The sequence below is a fragment of the Acartia tonsa genome, chromosome 10 (genome assembly GCF_053477335.1).
Source record: "Acartia tonsa isolate MP-2025a chromosome 10, ASM5347733v1, whole genome shotgun sequence".
NCBI lineage: Eukaryota > Metazoa > Arthropoda > Copepoda > Calanoida > Acartiidae > Acartia > Acartia tonsa.
Window position 1 is genome coordinate 7,497,738 of NC_137269.1, and position 20,535 is coordinate 7,518,272.

Genomic DNA, 20,535 nt, shown 5'->3' on the forward strand with positions numbered 1-20,535 from the left:
TCCATAAGATATTGATTTACATTTAGTATTTGCATACCCTGCCCTTGATTACCAAGGAATTTTCCTTGGTACAAATGTAAGAAAATTGGATTTTCGGCACATTTAGTCGGGGTTAAATGGGTGGTATTAACCAATCTGCGCGAAAATGGGGATATTCCCATAGTCTTATTATTGATTGAAACCGAAAAATGATCCACAAAACAGGGTAAATTTTCTCCCAAAGAAACATTGATTTTAAGACTGTCGCACTGTATTACTAAATCCAGCTCACCGAGCGCCCTAACTAGTTTTTTACGATGAGTCTGAATACTGCTTTTAGACAGAAAATGGTTCTGTAAACAGCGAGTTTCGGGGACAATTAATTTGTTATATTGTTGGTAGGAATAGAAAATCTCTAGTGGTAACATATCATCTTTTTCTTTAGCGTTTAAGAGTGGGAAATATGGTTTTATAGCATTTGTGAACCATACCATTAAGTTATCAATATTAGTTTTGTAATAAAATAATTCGGGAATTAGACTTTCAAAATGTTTTTTGTCTTTAAGTTCTAGTGCTAGAGTAATTTGGGGATCGATCACTAGATATTTTTGGGTACCCTGTTCTCCTTCAAATGTAAACAATGAAATATTAAAGATGTCTACCGTTCGCCAAGGAGAAGTGAATTTTTGTGCGCTATCAGTTTTATCATCTGAGATAATTCTATCGTAGCCTAATCTCAGATTGTGATCTAAACAATTGTTTCCCACCCAGTGACTGCCCAGGTAACAGCCCGCTTTTGTTTGTAATAATTCAACAGGCTCAGCCTGGACCCCTATTTGTTTTTCCTCAAATGTCCCAGGGATAAAAATGCCGTTTATGTTTACGCCGTTCCCCTCGCAGGCGGGGTCGATGCCGTTAAGGATGTTATTGGGGTAAGTAAGTGTCCCGTTTACCAGGAAACGCGTGTATGACATCTGGTGTTCATACACTGAGACTGATTTTCCTTCAAAGTTAAATATTTTAGTTTTGGACATGGTGTAACAGTCTTCATAAGTTACGAGGTTCGGTATCTCTACAAGAGCTGGAGCAGCGAGGTGTATGTGGCTATATCTGCCACAATACCAGTAATGAGTACTGGTTCGGAGGTGGCAACGAATTCCAGGTATAATTTTTCTTTCAACCTTTTGCAGCAGGTGAAATTGTTTTTGTTCAATATTAGTAATATTAAGAAACGCAGCGCATTCAGAGATTTTCAAACGCGGATTTTCGTTTGCTACACATTGAGTCGCATCTATTTGTATTATTTCGGACGCATTTGATTTTGCCAAAATAATAAAAAGCCCCAAGAATCCCAAAATAAATTTACCTCGAGCTCCTGGTGCCTTTGCCAAATGATGCTGCATTTTATTTTTATGCTTCTCGTTTTCCTCTGAAATATGTTAGTTAGTTTTAACATATATTTTTTTTGTTTATTTTCGTTATTATACATACGTAGATTAAGCTATATACATTTGCCACCTTGGTTTTATATAATACATTTATATACATTTTATTTTTTCCTTTTAATTGGGTTATGCAGTCCGATTTGGACATGTATGCGGTTATCCCCCCCTTGTGACCTAGTTTTTCTTTCTTCTTCTAATATATACTTGGGTACTATGCTTTGTTTGTTAACGTTAATAACCTTTTCAGGGCTGGATTGTTTGGGTCTTTGTGCGAAGAAAGAAGCCTCGGACGGGACGGTTTCTTCCAAGAAACTATTTTCGACGTGAATTTGAGGACCGGATGACCGATCTGCGCCAGGGGGTTCTTGGTCTTTGGGCTGTGACTCAAATGGTGAGTTTTTTTCCATTATATCCCCTCCCCCATCACAATCCACCTCCCCCTGGGGTAAATCCTGACTAGTTTCAGGGTTTCCTTCTATAAAATCGTCACCATCGTTATCTAGGTAGGTAAAATCGTCATTTTCCATACCTTTATTATCGTTTATTTCGGTTTGCCCGGTATTATCTATTCCTAAGGTTATTTCCTCAGACGGGACGATTTCCTGAATAGGAAAGACGTTAAAGGAAAGTGTTTCCCCCAATAATTCTACTTTAGAATCTATTTTCCGTATTTTATCTCTACTAACAACTTGGTTAGTTTTTATTGGATTTGATCCAAAGGGACTGAGCTCAAAAAGGGCCTCTGAGAATTTTTTTGTTACAATAAAAGGACCCCCATAGAAAGATTGCAATTTTTTACTGACCCCTATTTTGACTAGGTTAAAAAATGCAAAGACCACGTCGTTAACGAAAAGGGGAGATGAAGCCTTCCTAGATTTATTTTGAAACTCTAAATAAATCTTAGATTTTTTGGAAACCTGTGCAATAATTTCTTCCAAATTTTTTAGGTAGTTCAAGTAAGACCTGCAGTCAATGTCCTGCCTTTTCTGCAAGATTGGAGAAAAGAAATCGAGATTGAGAGTTGGTTGCCTGCCGAACATGAGGTAATAAGGCGTATACCCCGTTCTTCTAGACGTACTAGAGTTAATTACAAAAGTGGTCAAGGCTAATTTTCTTGCCCAGTCTTTACTTTCAAATCGGTCATCGGATCTTAGACCTGCATAAATGCTTTGATTATGCCTTTCACATGGGTTACTATTAGGGTTTCTTGGGGGAATAAGTTTAGTTTCGATACCCAGTTCATCCATAACCTTTTTGAAAACTTCCCCAGTAAAATTTGTTCCCCTGTCACTTCTCAATGACCGAAATAAGCCGTAGATGGGTACCACCTGTTCAAGGATGACCTTCACCGTGCTTTCCACGGTGGCGTCCTTGATGGGGTGAGCGATAATATACCTAGAGAATAGGTCAACCAGTATAAATATGTAACGGACATGTTGTCCTTGAAAATAGTTAGGGGTTAAAGGACCGATAAGGTCTACTGACACCTGGCCAAAAATCTCGTGACTAATGGCTGAATGGGTGATAGGTTGCTTGTGTTTAGGTACCTGTCCTATTTTTCTTAGGCAGGTAATACAATTTTTAATGCGTGATTCGACAAACTTATTAATTCCTATAAGGAAGAATCTTTCATTTATCTTGCGTGTTGTTTCGTTAACCCCCTTGTGACCTATACTATTATTATGTGCCAATTCAAAAACTTTATTATATAATCCAATGGGTACGACGGGTCTTTCAATGAATGTTCCATTGCTAAGAGGTTGTCTAAATATTAGAAGTCCTTCCATAACGTATAAATGTTCTATTAATTTAAAAAGGACCTCTTTCCGGCCGGTTAGTTCAGCTTTTTCAAAGCTCGACAACTTCTTTTTTTCGAATATCCACCTACGAATTTCAGATAATACTTGATCTTTTTGTGTTTCAGATTGCCAAACATTGTTCACACCGACTTCCGAAGCCGAATGTAACTCAAAAATCTGGTCTTGGTATGGGCAATCCTGTTCATAAGGATCCAAGGTAAATGAACTAGTACATTTTTCACAATCGGTTTCCTTATGTTCTTTGCATAAAAATTGCCCTCTAGATAAATTGTCGGCATTACAATGGTCCCTACCCTTTCGATGAATTACTGTAAAGTCAAAACTTTGGATGAAGTAAATCCATCTTACAGTTACACCATTTATTGTTCCTTTTTGCCATTTTTTGTAATGAACTAAGGAAATCGAATCTGTACGCACAATAAAGTTTCTGAATCTTAAATAATGAAGAAAGGTTTTAAGAACAAATACTAGACATGCTAATTCGCCTTTATAACTTGGATAATTTTTCTCTGCCCCGTTACATTTTTTGGAACATATTCCAATAATTCTTTCTACCCCCCCCTGATTTTGGCTGAGAATTCCAGCGAAATAACTCGTAGAAAAATCTACGTCTACTATAAAGGGGTTAGGATTATCCCACTGGGGGTAGCCTTTACTTATAGAATTTGAGAACATATTTATGAAATTTTCCCAATCTTTTGATAGGGAATTAGTCCATTCGATAATTTTATCGTTTCTGTGTTCATCTAGGGTACAAGAATTTTTCGCATAGGATGGGAAATAGGCCCTATAATAATTGGAGAAGCCCAGGAAACGCTGGAGTTCCTTGCCTGTCCTGGGCCTGCTCCAATTTTTAATTTGTTCTAAATATTCGGGGTTCATTTTAAGTCCTTGGGAACTGACTATATGACCTAAATATGTACATTCGGATGTGAAAAATTTACATTTGGCTAGATTTAACTTAAGTTTTGCTATTTTTAGGACTCCGAAGAGTTTTCTGAGATGTTTCAGATGTTCCTCAACATTCTTTGAGAATATAATAAGATCATCAAGGTAAGATATTATAAATTCATATAAGCCAGGGATAAGGGTTAGGACTTTGTCCATCAAGTGGCAGAAAACACTTGGCGCGTTACACAGTCCAAACGGCAGTTTCTTGAAAAGATACTGCCTGTTAAGGGCTGTGAACGCGGTCAAGTGTTTACTTTCCTTCGAAATGGCTAGCGCATGGAATGCGCTAGTCAAATCGAGGGTGGTAAATACATTACCAGTGCCTAATTTTTCTAAATTACTAGAAATCAGGGGAAGGGGCCAATTAATTTTTCGTGTTACACTATTAAGCGCACGAAAGTCGATAACGAACCTAAGCTTGCCTTCCCCCCCCAGCCGTCGGTTTTTTCTTTACCGCAAAGATTGGGGAGGACCACTCGCTGTAGCCCTCCTCAATGACGCCCCCCCTTAGCCAATTTTCAATTTGTTCTTTTAATTTGGCTTCGTATAATGGGTTTAACTGAATGTTCCTAGCCTTAATAGGTTTAGCCCCGGGGATCAAGTCTATTTTATACTGTAAGAGGTCACAGTTACCGATATCGGCATCGTCAGCCGAAAATATATCAAAATGATCAAGGCATAATTTTACTACCTTTTCCTTCATCCCTGGGTTATTTTTGATAAGATCACTATTTTCTAAATCTAATTTTTCTTTAATGAATTTAATTCTTTTAAGAAGTGTAGTTCCTGATAATTCATTTATTTGATTAATACTTTTATTGCAGGAATTTGGGGGATCTGATTCGAATTCAAAGCAATATCCAACTTTAACGTTATCCAATAAGGTAATATTTTTTCCTGCTAAATTAACAAAATTTACCCAACATTCTCCTTTCTCATTTACATTATAAATACCCTCCATAAGCATAAGCCGTTATGGCTTGTCATTTTAGAATTATTTGGGGATATATACAGCTTCCTATTCTTCTGATGAATAGGAATTGTTATCACCGTTGTATTCCCCCCCGGCAAGAATGTTGTTTTCTTTGCTAATTTTACGCATGTTTTATTTTGTTTTAATGTCCCAGTACCCCCCTTGTTACTCCAATTTATTCCCGGGATAAGGGGGTTTTGTTCCGTATGAACATTATTTGTAGGAATTAAGGGTATGTTTTTACTTTCTTCAACTATATTAATTGTTGAATTTTCTATGGGGATTTGCTCGCCAGTGGGGAGCTCAAAGGAGAACTTATCTAATAATAAATTAATACGATTAACTTTGAGAAATTCATATCCTAGATTTATGATTTTAGACGTCGTTTCAGGGATGTAAAACGTTTCTTCGAATATTTTATCTGACCCATCAAAGCTGAATTTTAAACTTACATGTCCTATGATATTTACTGGTTTTAAATCTACAGACAGAGCGCTAAGATTGGCGGGGGTGAATGTGATTTTGTTATCATCTAAGATTTCTCTAGAAATAAGGGACCTAAAGTTGTTTCCTGTATCCACTAAAGCGTGTTGCAGGAATTCCCCCCCCACGGGATTAAGAACTTTTAGTTTTGCACAGATAGGCATTATAAAATAAATTATATTTTTAGTCGAAGCCTAAGATGCATATTTTCCAAGATCCCCACCTCAGCGGTTAGACGATGGTAATCCTCACACAGAGACTTCCTGTGTTCCAGGTATAGTTGTCTGTCGAAATTTTTTAAATAATGAAATGTTTTAACAATATGGTTAATTGTTAAAATAATTTTGTATAGCTTTCTGGGTTTCATTAAGTTTTTTATCAAGCGCTTTTCAGCTCCAGAAATGTCTCAATAAGCATGAGAATGTTAATAGTTCTAAAGAAACTACTTAATTTTTATACGGGTCCTTATTTATATACTTGGATATATGATAGAAACCTATCGGAATAAAACTGAACTAAAAAGTTTTAAAAGATTGAAGGGCTACAAAGTAGCTTAAAAATAAGTGTTCAGCTTGCAACTAACAAGACATTAAAAACAGACTGACTTATTTTTTGACTTACATCTGTATTTATACAAAATATATTGTCATTAGTCAGTATCTGATTCACGATACAAATAATTTAAGGTTAGCGCTAAATTATAGCTTAAAAATTATTAGATATGGTTAATATAATAAAGAGGGTCAATGATGACTGGTTTATTATTCTGATATTGTTAGTATTTATACTTAATTTTTTCCACCTATGGGGTAGAACAAGCTTATATATTTACTAGAGTATGATTAATGCTGAAATCAGCTTAAAAAAATAGGATGTGGTTTGTAGTAACTGCTTTGGTAGTAACTGGCCTCGATTAATCATGTGCATTCACTTTTATATAGACTTTTTATTCCACTGGTAATCCTAGCGGAAGCTAATAGAACTAACTTTATTTCATTCTGCTAGTAATCCTAGCGGAAAATAATTTAATCAAAATGTTTTAAGATTTTATTAATCACATCTTAAGTGATTAAAGATTTTAATTTTTAAATGCTGCTTGATTGCAGCTCAAAAATGAGTAAATGATAACAACAAAGAACTGAAGGACAACTGAATTAGATTTGAAAATTTGCTTGTATTTATACAGATTTTCCATAGACCCCCCCCTACTTAATCTTATCATTTACTTATACGGACCGCGGTAGCATTCTAGGCGACATCTTTCGGATACATAATAAATTAAATATAGTTCTATTATTGTCACTGTACAAAATGCAATAATATTTATCCATATGGATAAGTTATTATACATAATTGCTGAAATATTTCAGCTACAAAAATCAGAGGCTAAGAGTGAGCAACTCTCAGATAAAATTGATACTGAGGGTTCAACTCAAAAATCATTGTTTATATACAGATAATTCGCTTAAGTTCCCCTAGCGGTTAAAAGTTGAACTAGAATGTTTTAGGTTCTACTATATATACATTCAGAATATACGATATTTACATTTTAGATAGGTCATGCGATATTAAAAATAAATACTACTAAATAGAAAATAGGTATTCACTTATTAGCTTCTTGATAAAGACTATTAGATTTTTAAAAATGGAAATATTAAGTGCATGTGAAATGCTCCTCAGGTTACTTCCCTATTTCCCCCAATTTCCTGTATCAGCTACATTTGGATAGGGAAAGGAGGGGGGAGGAGTTTATTTTGTGTTGCTTAGTCAGACTTAATAACAATAATTTGTTTTATTTTTTCGCGCCAAAGCATTGCTTGGCAAGGGATATTTGATATTAAGGAATTTGCAAGCTTAGCTTGGCATGGGATATTTTGTTTATCTTTCATATCAAAATATGAAACTCATTCAGCAAATTTTTATTTTCTGGGATAGGGACAATTAATATCGCATAAATCCACTTTTATATTTAGTGGACGTGATTTTTAACAATCGCTTGTACATATTTATCTATTTCAGATTCTTCGCTGGCTTCCTGATCCATTTGGTTGATAGTTTTACGCGCATACTGCTCAGGTATTTTATTACTATTACTTGGAGTTTTTCTAGGCGTGAATTTACTCCGTGTTTTACCAAAGCGGGACTCAGGATTTGGGGGCTCCCCAGCTTTCTTTTTGTTGCAATTCTGCACTACATGGCCAGGGATATTACAATGCCAGCATTTAATATTTTTACTCCTCCCATTAAAGGCTCCTATAACGCCCTCGATTTGATCCCAAGCGATAGGATCATCCTCATGGTCTACCCAAGAAGGAACCTCGTCAGGTTCTTCGGTTAAGTTTTCCTTATACATTGCCGTGTTAGTGGGGATATTATCTTCGATAATACTGATTATGGGTTGTTTTTTCGTTTCCGCAGAATTTTTAGGTAGGAACATTTCCATGGCTTGAGAATAGCAAGCCGAAAGGTTTTCCTTGCTAATATGGCCAGACCCATCCCAGTTAACGTATCTCTGTCCGAGATTAATAAGTTTATTCAAGTAAGCGTTGTAATCGTCCAAAAATTGCATGCTCTCAACATAATTGGCCATGTCTATGGCAAGGTTGGTATACAGCAGATTTTTGCTAACGTTAAGATAGAATTCTTTCCACTTCTTTTTAGGTATGAGACCAGGATTCATGAGTTTGAACACCCTAAGTTTGTTTTCAAAATAGGTGTCAAGGGGTTGATTAGTCTCCTGTTTTAGGTTGTAGAAGTACTGAGAGGCTACTTCTGGATCCGAGAAAGGAGTGACCAGCCTCCTAATCATCAGGTAATAACTTAAAGCAGATAAGGCCTGATTTCTTTCAGGCGTAATTAAGTCTCCTAATCGTTCCCCTCTAGAGTCATAAATTCGCTGGTATAAAATATCCTTAAAAAGAATTGGGTCACAGATTCTGTATGTCTTTGCAACCCTCCACATATTAGAAAAGAAATTATCAAAGTCAGCCCTACCGTCCCACCTTGGGGCATCCCTCGCAAAATCGGAATCCCATTTTTGTCCCTTAATAAAGCATTCTTTAATAAAGTCATCGTCGGCGGCGCTAGTTGTTGCCGTTGCGGCTGTGCCTGTGTTTGGCGTATTTCTTGTAGAGGGTCTTGTTGCTACATTGGGTGCAGACCTTGTAGGTCTACGGAGGGGTTCTAACGATTTAATCCTATCAGGGATAAAGGGAATCCTTTCTAGCAAGGTTTTTTCATATTCAGTTAGAGAAGTTTCTCTTACATTCATCCAATTGTCATTATCCGCCGGACCTATAAAGCCTACAATTGAATAGGCCATACAACCTGGGGCTGTCATCCTATCCTTGGCGACCCATTCAACCACATTTATCTTTTGCTGGACCGATATCCGGTCATAAAAAGTGGCATTAATTGAATCATCACCTATGGTGTTAAAATGAGTCATGTTAAGACTTTCGTTTAACGTTTTTTCCGCAAACAGTGGGCCAAGATTTCCGTCCGCTGGGAGTTTTGATACTCTGCGTTTTAGATCTAAAATGTCGGTGTCGGCTAATAATCTGCGATGTGATTCTGTGTCCTTAAACCCTGCCCATTTTGTTTCCAATTCGAGCTGCATAATCTCGGATTCTTGTTTTATTAGATCTCTATAATGTGACGAATATTCGTTTAACTTATCATTTAACGCTTCCGATATGAGATCTTTGATTTTTTCAGGGGAAAGCGGGTCAGCCTGCTGCTGCTGTTGCTGCTGCGAGGTGCCAGAGACGGCCGGAGCCGGCGGAGGCGGCGGTTTTTGTTTATCATCATTTTTCTTATCGGTCATGGTGCTGGAGTGTAGTGTTCGTTAACACTGATTTGTCTACCACGAAACTTTTTAAGAACTTGGGAATATCCCTTTCTTCCTGTTTTAAGGAGAAAATATGGAAATGTGTGAAATTAAATACTAGTGTGAAAATAAAAGGCGGGTTCCTTTTTATCTTTATTTGGCAGTTTGCCACGAAATAATTATTATAAATATTCTGTAACAAATTGTTACTGTAAACCGTTTCCGTGAATAAACTTAGTTATCAGGAAAATATTAATTTCACTTTGCAATCGAAGCTACTTTACAATTTAATTTTGTCTGTACGCTAATTATCCAAACCTTCCCCCCTCAAAAAATGAGTGGTAGACAAGACTGCGCCAAAATGACGTATGAGGGGATGTACAGACAGACTGCGAATTCGAGTATAGAGTAGCTCCGATACAATTTAATAATCAATAATCTAACAAAGTATTTCTAAAAAATACACATTTATTAAACATATAAAACTGGTTAGAAATAGGCAGATTAATGGGATTATTATTATAGGATATATTTATTAGGATATCAATTAAAGGCTTGGACGTCCTGTTTCTTAGTTAGGTAAGAAACGACGTACTTAAACACGTGGGAAATATAGATACCGCCAGCCTAGACATATAGGCTTGTATCTAACCGAATGCAGACGGGAGGAAGCGTATTCACTCTTTGGCCTGCAACAATCAACTAGCCCTCAACACAGCAGGATGGAGTATGGTGACGGTTACAAGTGGAGGTCTGACTCAGCCAGAGAAGTATAGGAATGTGAACAGGGATAAGGATACATAAACTTGGGTGTTGATTACCACATTAGTTATAGAAATGGTTCGTGTTTTAAAAGCTGTGGTGACTTCAGCGGTTAGCGAGATCCTTCGGTACAAACAAACACACAGACACACATCCTGTTACTTTAGTATAAGGATAGCGGCTACGCCCCTATAGGTCCCTAGTGGCACTTTAAATGTTTGGTTTTTCAATTCAATTATCTAATTTGAGAAATAATTTCTATGTTGCGTTCAAGTCTTAGTCTCTTGGGAGGGTGTTGGTACCCTCCCCAAAAATAGTTATAAACCTTCCCAGGACCTATGAGAAGCTATCCTGTTAAGGAGAACCCGATCAGTACAGCGGTTAGCGAGATCCTTCGGTAAAAACATACAAACACACAGACATCCTGTTGATTTATTAAAAGGATTATTTTTTTTATAATACTATAATACTACTTTTGAATGAATTTATCCTTGTTTAATTTTAGGGAAGTGTTAAGATATGTGAGACAGGTGAAAACTGAGGAAAGAAACCAATTTTTTGATCTCATCTATACAGTCAACGAAACTAACAATTTAGGGTAAGTTTTGTTTGTTAGAATCTTCCTATAAGTTTAAAACTTTTTAACAATTTCTAAGAGAGAATGTAAAAAAATAAATGAAAGTTTTAAGCAATAAATAACATTTAAGAAAACCTGTAGGTACTCTATACTAGGTTTGGGCCGGATATCCGGCTTTTTTCAATAACCGGATATTGAAACTATCTAGATACCAGATATCTGGCTGATTTCTAATGTCGGAAATCCGGTAATCCAGGCGGATATTCGGTAATTTGCCGGATATCCATCGTTGGCAAGATATCCGGCCGGATACCGGATATTCAGCATTATAAATCAGCCGGATATCCGGTATCCGGCCAAAATGTATCCGCCTCAACAAATAATAATATAATCACTATAAAAAAAGAATTGCAGTTATTTATTTGAAAACTTTAATTTCTTAGCTTCAAAAGAACCTATTTAAATAGATTATGTACGTCTGTTCATTAGTCAATTTCGCTGTTTGAGGTTGTCTCAAAATATTCTTTCTTTTTTTTCAACAAAAATATCATGAGTTTATAATCATAACCTTTTGCTTGTTTCACTAACAGATCTATAATACAGATGTATATACAGACAACTACCTCTCTTCCTTTTTCAATGTCCTTATTAGTCTGCTTCTAAATTATTTTCTGCTACTTGGCTTTGTTAATATAAGCGACACCATTGGTTGATTTTCAATGACCCAATAGAAAGGTTGCACAAGGTTGATGCGATGGGGAGATACAGTTATTTAACTCTTTCTCCCTCTAGTGTTTTACTCTAATGTTTCAATAATGAAATAAATATTCTTTAAAAATTACGCCTGCACTACCAGTGGACATAAATATTCTTGTTTAGACTTGTTTTGTAATTGTAAAGGTTACGTAATTTTGAAACCATGAATTGGTTAATATATTGTACGTACATACTGCATTGCCGTAGTTTTTAACATTTTCAGACAAGTAACTTACCTACATAATCATATATAATACCAGCGGCTACGCCCCTAGAGGCCTCTAGGTTGAATTGGGGAACCCAATTTTTATTTTAGATTTAAAAAGAAAAATTTTAAAAAAGTTTGAGGTTTTTTTCTAGGGTTGATTTCTCTTTGGAGAGTGGTGGTACCCTCCCCCAAAATAGTGATAAACCTTCCCAAGGTTCAGTGGTTAGCGAGATCTTTTGTTACCGACAGACAGACAAATATCCTGTTATTTTATCCTCAGGATATGTTTTGAAAATTTTCGTAAAATGAGAACAACAATATCCATAAGTGGAGAAAATTTTAGACGCTTTAAACTGAGAAAGGTATCTGTTGGTTGATAACTTAGAGCCATACCTATTAAGGATCGAGAGGTCATTGGGCTGTGTATTACACTAGTCCCCAAAGTATTATAATAATGTTTTCTTATTTGTTGGCTTAGCAACTTTGAGGAATCGTATTGAATGTTTATTGAGTTGGTAATAAAATTAATTGTCCACATGTTTCAACCACTAATTTAATCTACAGAAGGGATGATTTTGTGTATCATCGTTGGGAATGTACAACAATTTATAGGCCATTGTCTTATCCCATTAGATCCATGTATACCTTAATAGTTAATCCAATTACACTAACAACATTCATACCGTGTATGAGATTTTACTGAATTCAAATATTTATTGTAGCTAAAATTTTAGAGTAAGATATGTACCTTCAGATCATAGAAATATAACGAAGTAGTGGGTTTCGTCGTATTTTCACAGTAGCTTATTTTAGGTTAGGTAAATGTTTATGATTGCCCCGCAGGGCTAGAGCCCTTCCACGGGGGCTAGAAATAGAAAACAAGCTACTGTGAAAATACGACAAAACCCGCTACTTCTTTTTCTTTACATAATCCGTGCGTTGTTTGTCAATATAAATGTACTGAAATGAAAATAATTTATAGAAAAAGTATTTTTAGATTTAGAATAACTAAATTTTGTATTTATCAATAACATCTTAGGAATAAAAGTATATTGAAACAAGGGCAATTGTATTCAAAAGTAGCAGATCATATTTGACATTTGTAACTTATGATTTTCTTTTAAAACTGAATGCTTAACACAATTAATTGATAATTAAATATATCTATTTTACAAGATAGCCTAGCCCATAAAGTAAATGGGCAAATCGTCCTTTGGACTGCCCTTACTTTGAGTTCAGCTGTACATGCTTTTAAGCCTGTTTATTAGCTAAAGCATTCTCCAAATTCCACCTTTAAGTATAGTATTAGTAAATATATATTTTCATCTAAATATGAATTTAAAATTGCATTTATTGACAATCAATCAAATAGAGTGAGATAGTATATAGATATTTCCCTGCTAAAAACCTCTAAACCCTTTTCTATTATTTGTAAATAATTCAGAAAATTTTTCTCTGAATTCCTATAAACTAAATTGGAAAGATTCCTCTAAAGGCAAAATGAATGAACCCCCCCTCCCCCACAAAGTTAAAAAAATAAAAGTACTACTGCAAGTATTATTGTTTATTTAATAAATTTATATTAACTTGTGGAGGGAGTAAACATTGGAGACTAAACTATCCTAAAAGTTTTAGAAATGCGTTCTTATTGGAAGACGAAGAAAGTCCCTCAATGACGTCATAAAAATGAGGGATAAGGAGAGTATTAGTAAGAAAGAAAACTCCTAAAAAAGATATGGATAGTCCCTCGTTTTTATGACGTAACATGCTGATTTTTTGAGGGATTTTCCTCGTCTTCTCTCATTGGTTTGCTTTTAAATTTATTAGAATTCTTATTTGTTTGTTGAATATATTGTGTCTAAACTTTTCTATCAATTATTTGATTTCCAGAAGTGGTGATGTACACCAATTTACAGTCCATTTTCTAATCCCTCAGAAGACCTGACCCTGTGGGGCTACCCTACTTTACCTAACCTAAGTGGAAATTAGGGTAAGGCCGGATATCCGGCCAATTTCAATATCCGGTTGGATACCCGTTATTTAAACTATCCGAATACCGGATATCTGGCAGATTTATAATACCGGATATTCGGTTATCTGGCCTATGCCGGACATCCGGCATTAGAAATCAGCCGGATATCCGGTATCCAGTCAAAAAGTAGCCAGCCCAACCCTAGTGAAAATACAATGAAATAAAGACATTAATAATAACAAAGTTTATGTTGAAGACATTCATTTAAAAATTTTTGTAGAAAAATAATAATTCCTTAACCAAAAAATAATCTTACATTTTTGGGGAAATTTCATAGTTATTGACCGCCCGATTGCGATATCTTATAAAATTGTTGTAAAAATGAGGGGTAGAGAGGGGGCGGGGTTGCAGAGATTTCAATTTGTGAGATTTTGTGACTAAATTGTATTTCAAAGAACAATGTACAGTAAGCTGTATATCTGAATTTAATTCTAAATTGTATTTTCTTTAGAAATTGATACAAACTATATGATGCGATTTAGATTAAATGCCACGTTCATTAAAGAATATATATACTTTAACGAGTTGATACTAGATAAATGCCAACAAGCAGACCACTAATTTTACATACAGACAGACAGATAGACAGACAGATAGATAGACATACAGATAGACAGACTGATGGACAGACAGATGGATAGACATACAGATAGACAGACTGATAGACAGACATATAGACATACAGATGGACAGACAGATAGACAGACAGATAGACAGACAGATAGACAGATAGACAGATAGACATATAGACAGACAGATTGACAGACAGATAGACAGACAGACAGATAGACAGACAGATAGACAGACTGATAGACAGACAGATAGACAGATAGACAGACTGATAGACAGACAGATAGACATACAGAAAGACAGACAGATAGACAGACAGACAGACAGACAGACAGACAGACAGACAGACAGACAGACAGACAGACAGACAGACAGACAGACAGAAAGACAGACAGATAAATAGACAGATAGACAGACAGATAGACAGACAGATAAACAGACAGATAGACAGACAGATAGACATACAGATAGACATACAGATAAACAGAGAGATAGACAGAGAGATAGACAGACATATAGACATACAGATAGACAGACAGATAGACAGACAGATAGACAGACAGATAGACAGACAGATAGACAGACAGATAGACAGACAGATAGACAGACAGATAGACAGACAGAAAGACAGACAGAGAGACAAATAGAGAGACAGACAGATAGACAGACAGATAGACATAAGATGAATAGGATAATATTTTAATATAAAAAAATTGTTGTCAAAAAGGTTAAAAATCAACATGTTTTAAATGGACGTACGTACATTATAAAGCTGTTTTCTCAATCGTTACTAATTGTTAAAGGAATAATTATTGAAATCAATAGGACATTTTAACCTGTTTAAATTAGCGAAAAGAGCTTAGTGTTAACAGCTGACAGACGAATTATCTCAAATTATAGAAAAGCTTCGATATAAAAAGAAATTATATTTTAGAAACACTACAGTGGTATCTGGAACAGATTCTGTACCAAGGATCGAATTCGAGGAGCAAGTGGATAAAATGTAAGTAATTATGGATTCCAAACCGATTTATATCCGCTGGATTAGAACCGGTTCTAAGCCATACTGAAAAATCATGTATCGTATTATATGCAGTTTTCTACGAACATAAAAATGTACTGTACAGTCATAATATTAAAACCAGTTTGTTAGCCTGTCCCTTCGGAATCTCGGGACTAACAAAACTAGCTTGTACATAATTGTACATTTTATATCTGCGGAAAGCTGTTTATAATACAATATCATAGAATAGTTGCGCATATGCTCAATAATTAAGTAATGTTAAAAACGTCCATCTGACTGGTTTTTTTGTAATATGTAAAATACACTGTGTATTTACACCCTAACTCGATCATCTTTTCTGTATATTTCCGACACACAGAAATGATTTTTTTAGCATTTTTTAGACAACTACACTCATACAAATCTTTTAAAACTTAATGGATGAAACATCCTCGTTTCTATTAAATAAGGCTAGAAGATTTTTGTGAATAAATTAAGAATAATGTTTTCTAAGAAATTAATTATGCTTATGTAATTAAATTGTACTGTCCTTTTCTTTACATTTAAGACCAAATATCTTAAAGGCCTCAATATGTAAAAATCTTTTTGCATAATGTGAGTTTTGAGAGGCCTAGAGGCCTCTAGCTGAACGTACAATATTTCTTTTGTAAATTAGCTGTTTACGAAAAATTTTTTTCGTCTGCTAGTTGGAGTAGTTATGTCTTTTTTGCTATTTATCTTTGGAGGGTGGTGGTACTCTCCCTAAAATTAGGTATAAAAATTCTCAGGACCAAGGAAATGCTACGTTGTAAATGAGAACCATATCGGATCAGCGGTAAGTGAGATCCTTAGGTAGAAATAGAAAGAGGGCGACCTTCTCAATACCCCTCCCCCCCCCCCGACTCTTTTTTTATTTAGTTTATAAAAAATAGTTATAAATCTTCCTGGGGTCTATGAGAAGCTAATTTGTAAAGGAGAAAACAATCGGCTCAGCTGTTAGCGAGATCCTTCGTTACAAACAAACAAACAGACAGACAGACCCAATAGAAAAGAGATTCTTTAAAAGGATGCCCACAAATTTAGTTTAATCTTCAGAGAACCAGTCCCTCTCTCTAAAAAAGCATGAAATGAGACAATTAAGTATTAAATCAAATGCCAGTCTTAAGTCAAACTGTCACAAATATGTCTAATAATTGGAGGGAGGGAGGGGACATAAGGCACAATAGTTCTCAAAGCTTATATTAGGGTTGGGCCGGATACTTTTTTGGCCGGATACCGGATATCCGGCTGATTTATAATGCCGGAAACCGGTATCCGTCCGGGTATATGGCCAACGTTCGATATCCGGCATCAGAAATCAGCCGGATATCTGGTATCCGGATAGTTTCAATATTTAGTATCCGGCCGGATATTAAAAATGGCCGGATTTCCGGCCAAACCTAATATCCGGCCCAACCCTAGCTATTATGCTATACTTGGTTTACTACGTAGGTTATAAACCGGTTCTTAACCCTGATGAAAAAATATATATTGTTCTTAAAAATTATATTTATAAAAGTATATTTTAAACAATTTCTAACTGTAATCATTTTTCTAAAAACGATATGGTAAAAATATATTGAAAGTTTAATTTTTTTATAGTGCATATAGAAAATGACGTCATACTGACCTACCATTGGTCAATTAAAATGTATGCTTGCCTACCATTGGTCAATTAAAATGTATCCTTGCCTACCATTGGTAATTTAGTCTGTGTATTGGCCTACCATTGGTCATTTGTATTGTATGGCGTTATTTTTTAGGCATTTTAAAGAGCTTCTTTTTTTTAGGACAGAAAAGCTGCGGTTAGAGTTGACAATTTGGGAATCTGCCGTCGAAATCTGTAGCTTTCACCTAAGGAATAACAAAAACCCTACTACTTACATATCTACAGTACCTAATAAATAACAAGGATGACAACAACCATAAAAGGCAAACTTAACTAATCAAAGGCATAATTTTATATATACCACTGCTATATTATCGAGTTTAATCAACCCTGAATCAGTTTTTAAATCTAAAATTAATATTATAATTCCAAATGTCAAAGTTTGGTATCAATTATCTTATCGACCTCCTGTTTCAAATAATGTAGCTGGACAAAGTGTCTCAAAAATCAGCCATGTAACGTCATAAACATGAGGGAGATAAGAGGAGAAGTGGGAAAGAAAACGCCTAAACAAGAGATGAGGGAGGGGGTTTATTACAAATTATTATTAGTTCCCAAAGTTTTCATATTCATTGTCTTAAAAAACTTTGGGGACTTTATCGAATTTTGATTGGTAGGTTCAATAAGTTTGTTGTCCAAACGATTCCACCACTAAATGTAATCTACAGAAAGGTGTATCATGATATCATCACAGGAGATATTCATCAATTTATTGGCCATTGTCTTATCCCTTTAAATCCCGAACCTCTCATACTTAACATTATCTAGCCAGCATTCAGTTTGTACCATTTGTTTTCACTTGACGTTAATCATTTTTTTTTGCAAATATAAGAATAAGCGCAAATTCTCTATAATTCTAGTCTGGTGTTTTTCCCTAGTTTAAGGCATTATGAATCTAACATTTTTTTGACACCTATATCAAGTGGCCAAAAAACGTGTCCTAACTTTTGTGATTTTTTTTTAAATAGCTAGTCGGTGCTTTTAGTAAGTAGTAGATATAAAATGATCCATAGAATTTAGATATGATATCGTTTTTTTGTAGACCTTTTATTTTTGAAGTAATTTAAGGCTTTTTTTAAAAATAAGTTGGTTTTAAGGTACTAAAACGCAAAAAAAAAAGAAGACAATTGCCATTATGAACAAATTGAATCATTATTGAATCAAAACTTTGAGCTTTGGGAGCTTATCACGAATGGGTTAAAACAAAATCACAAAAGTTAGGACACGTTCTTTAAAAAAGACTACAGATGCATTATTTCAATACTAAGTATCAACTGTTTAGCCATACTGGGTTGAAAAAATTGGTATAATATTTCGTCGCTGTAATGAATATTTTTATCCTTAATTTAATTAAAAATGAGATGAACAATCTAAAAAAATGTCAGTTGCACACTTTTATCATTTGCATGAATTATTTTACACAAGTTTAGTAATATAGAGTATTTGTAAAACAATTTGTCTAAAGCTTAACATCTCAAAAACTAGTAGATTGATAGAGTTATCTTTTTTAGGTAAGCTTCACCTAGAGTTCTTGCATTGGTTTTAGGCCATTCTATATTCAGATTTAAGTCTTGGGTTGGTTTTAAGCTTTTTTTTCAAGCCCTTTTCTGGCTTTTCGAGTATAGAGCTAATTACATATATACTAGAGTAACAGGATGTTTGTCTGTTTGTCTGTGTGTCTGTACCAAAGGATCTCGCTAACCGCTGAACCGATCGGGTTCTCCTTAACAGGGTAGCTTCTCATAGGTCCCGGGAAGGTTTATAACTATTTTTGGGGAGGGTACCACCACCCTCCCAAGAGAAATCACAATAAATTGTCGCTAGCGTAGTCGCGCTGCGTAGAGACATGAATTTAACAGCTGATAAACAAATTATTTCTCAAATTAGATATTTAAAATAAAAAAAAACATTTAATTGCCACTAGAGGCCTCTAGGGGCGTAGCCGCTAGTTACATATAAAATACTGTTGTTTTCAGCTGTTTAAAGAAGACAATTGACAGCTGGAACTCATAACCGCCAATAGCCAGCTTATACCAACAATGAAATTAATAAATGAAAAAATCACGAAATCTGTACGTGTTTTTCAGCTGTCGTAGGGGGGGGGGGGGTGATAACGCATCGTAAAATTGACACGACCTCTTCATTTGCCCCTCAAATATTATTTTAATTTTTTTTATGCTTGTTGGTTATACCTTATTCTTGGCTAATAACAGCTAAACATGCAAGCTTAATGCGGCTGAACGCAATGACAAAAGGCAAATAAGTTCCAGCTCCAGCCGAAAAATACTGTCGCTAGTAAGTCAAAATCTAATGCTAAGATTTAACAACAGTCTATGGTCGTAATAAGTAATGGTTGGAATCTAAAAAAATATATATAGATATCTTTTTTTTGCACTATATTTTTATGTACTAGCGGCTTCGCCTCTAGCCTTTAAAGAAGAGGTTTAATCAACCTATTTTTGTGTTATTTAGATTTTAAAAAAGAAAAAGTAAAAAAAACATTGGTGGAGGGGAGAATTTTTTTTTATTTTTTTTTGGGGGGGGGGGGGCGGGTGGGGGGTGTCCCACGCCCCAAGAAAATATCTTAAACCTTCCCAGGGCCATTAGGTATATTCCCTGAAGAGTAGAGCCCAATCGGTTCAGTGGTTACTGAGATCTTAAGCTTCAGACAGATAGACAGACAGACAGACAGACATCGTACTATATTGTATTATAGATAATCCATGTATATATATCTAGACATATAATTCCTCTGTCTAATTTATTAGTTTTTTTGTCAACTTTCATATCCCTTCATCCGTGATGTATTGACATAGATTGATTGCCACCATTGCCAGATAATGTGGAAACTAAATTGATCTTTTTCAACCCGGTATACAGTCTTTTCATTTACTTGACACAACAAATCTGTCTTTCTCAAACAGGTGTTTTAGGCGTAATATAAAAAAAATAGCAGCTACGCCTCTAGAGTGAAGGGGGGGGGGGGCCGGTGGGAGTCAACCATTTAACTTTCAATTGTAGTATTGAAAAAAAAGTAAATAAAATCATTTTTTGAGGGAGAGGGGCATTTTTATTTAGGGCAATTTCTCTTGGTAGGGTTGTTATACCTCTCCCCCAAGAAGAACCATATCGGTTAAATAATAAATTTTTTAAAATCATTCTCATATCAAAGAAAAAATAGTACTTTTGGCTCTTACTGCGTTTGATGATTTATAATATCTCTTTGACGGTATGTTTTTATTGTAGAACAAGGATGACAGCGTCTTTGAAAGAAAAGCTGAAATAATGTTTGTTAACCCTTAACAGTCGGACCTTTATCTGATAGGGGGCTAGAGGGGGGGGGGTCGAACAACCTCCCCTATAATCTTAGCTCCTATTAAAGCTAGAGTGTATTTTCCCTGTTTTATAAAGGATTTCTAGCTATAAGTCAGTCTAAGTC

The 20,535-nt window shown here is 35.2% G+C and overlaps 2 protein-coding genes across 3 annotated transcripts in view; both read left to right on the forward strand.

Moving 5' to 3' along the window:
- LOC145330415 (uncharacterized) overlaps positions 1-20,535 on the forward strand; it is an 87,230-nt gene that overhangs the window by 25,285 nt on the left and 41,410 nt on the right. Inside the window, exons 5-7 of the mRNA XM_080175052.1 lie at positions 10,748-10,840; positions 15,320-15,388; positions 17,218-17,284. Of these exons, the coding sequence (XP_080031178.1) occupies positions 10,748-10,840; positions 15,320-15,388; positions 17,218-17,284 (229 nt within the window). The remainder of the gene's footprint in view (positions 1-10,747; positions 10,841-15,319; positions 15,389-17,217; positions 17,285-20,535) is intronic.
- On the forward strand, positions 1,011-9,730 carry LOC145329292 (uncharacterized). 2 transcript variants are annotated; one of them, XM_080173351.1, is made up of 9 exons: positions 1,011-1,141; positions 1,672-1,815; positions 2,372-2,467; positions 3,349-3,440; positions 4,226-4,297; positions 5,020-5,079; positions 5,839-5,925; positions 7,671-7,727; positions 8,398-8,613. In XM_080173351.1, exons 2-6 carry the CDS (start codon positions 1,765-1,767, stop codon positions 5,063-5,065), a joined length of 357 nt encoding a protein of 118 aa, XP_080029477.1. In that variant the 5' UTR covers positions 1,011-1,141; positions 1,672-1,764; the 3' UTR covers positions 5,066-5,079; positions 5,839-5,925; positions 7,671-7,727; positions 8,398-8,613. The 2 variants fall into 2 exon arrangements, with proteins under 2 accessions (XP_080029477.1, XP_080029476.1); XM_080173350.1 differs by lacking the exon at positions 1,011-1,141 and adding an exon at positions 9,369-9,730 and having other exon boundaries at positions 1,438-1,815; positions 8,398-8,463.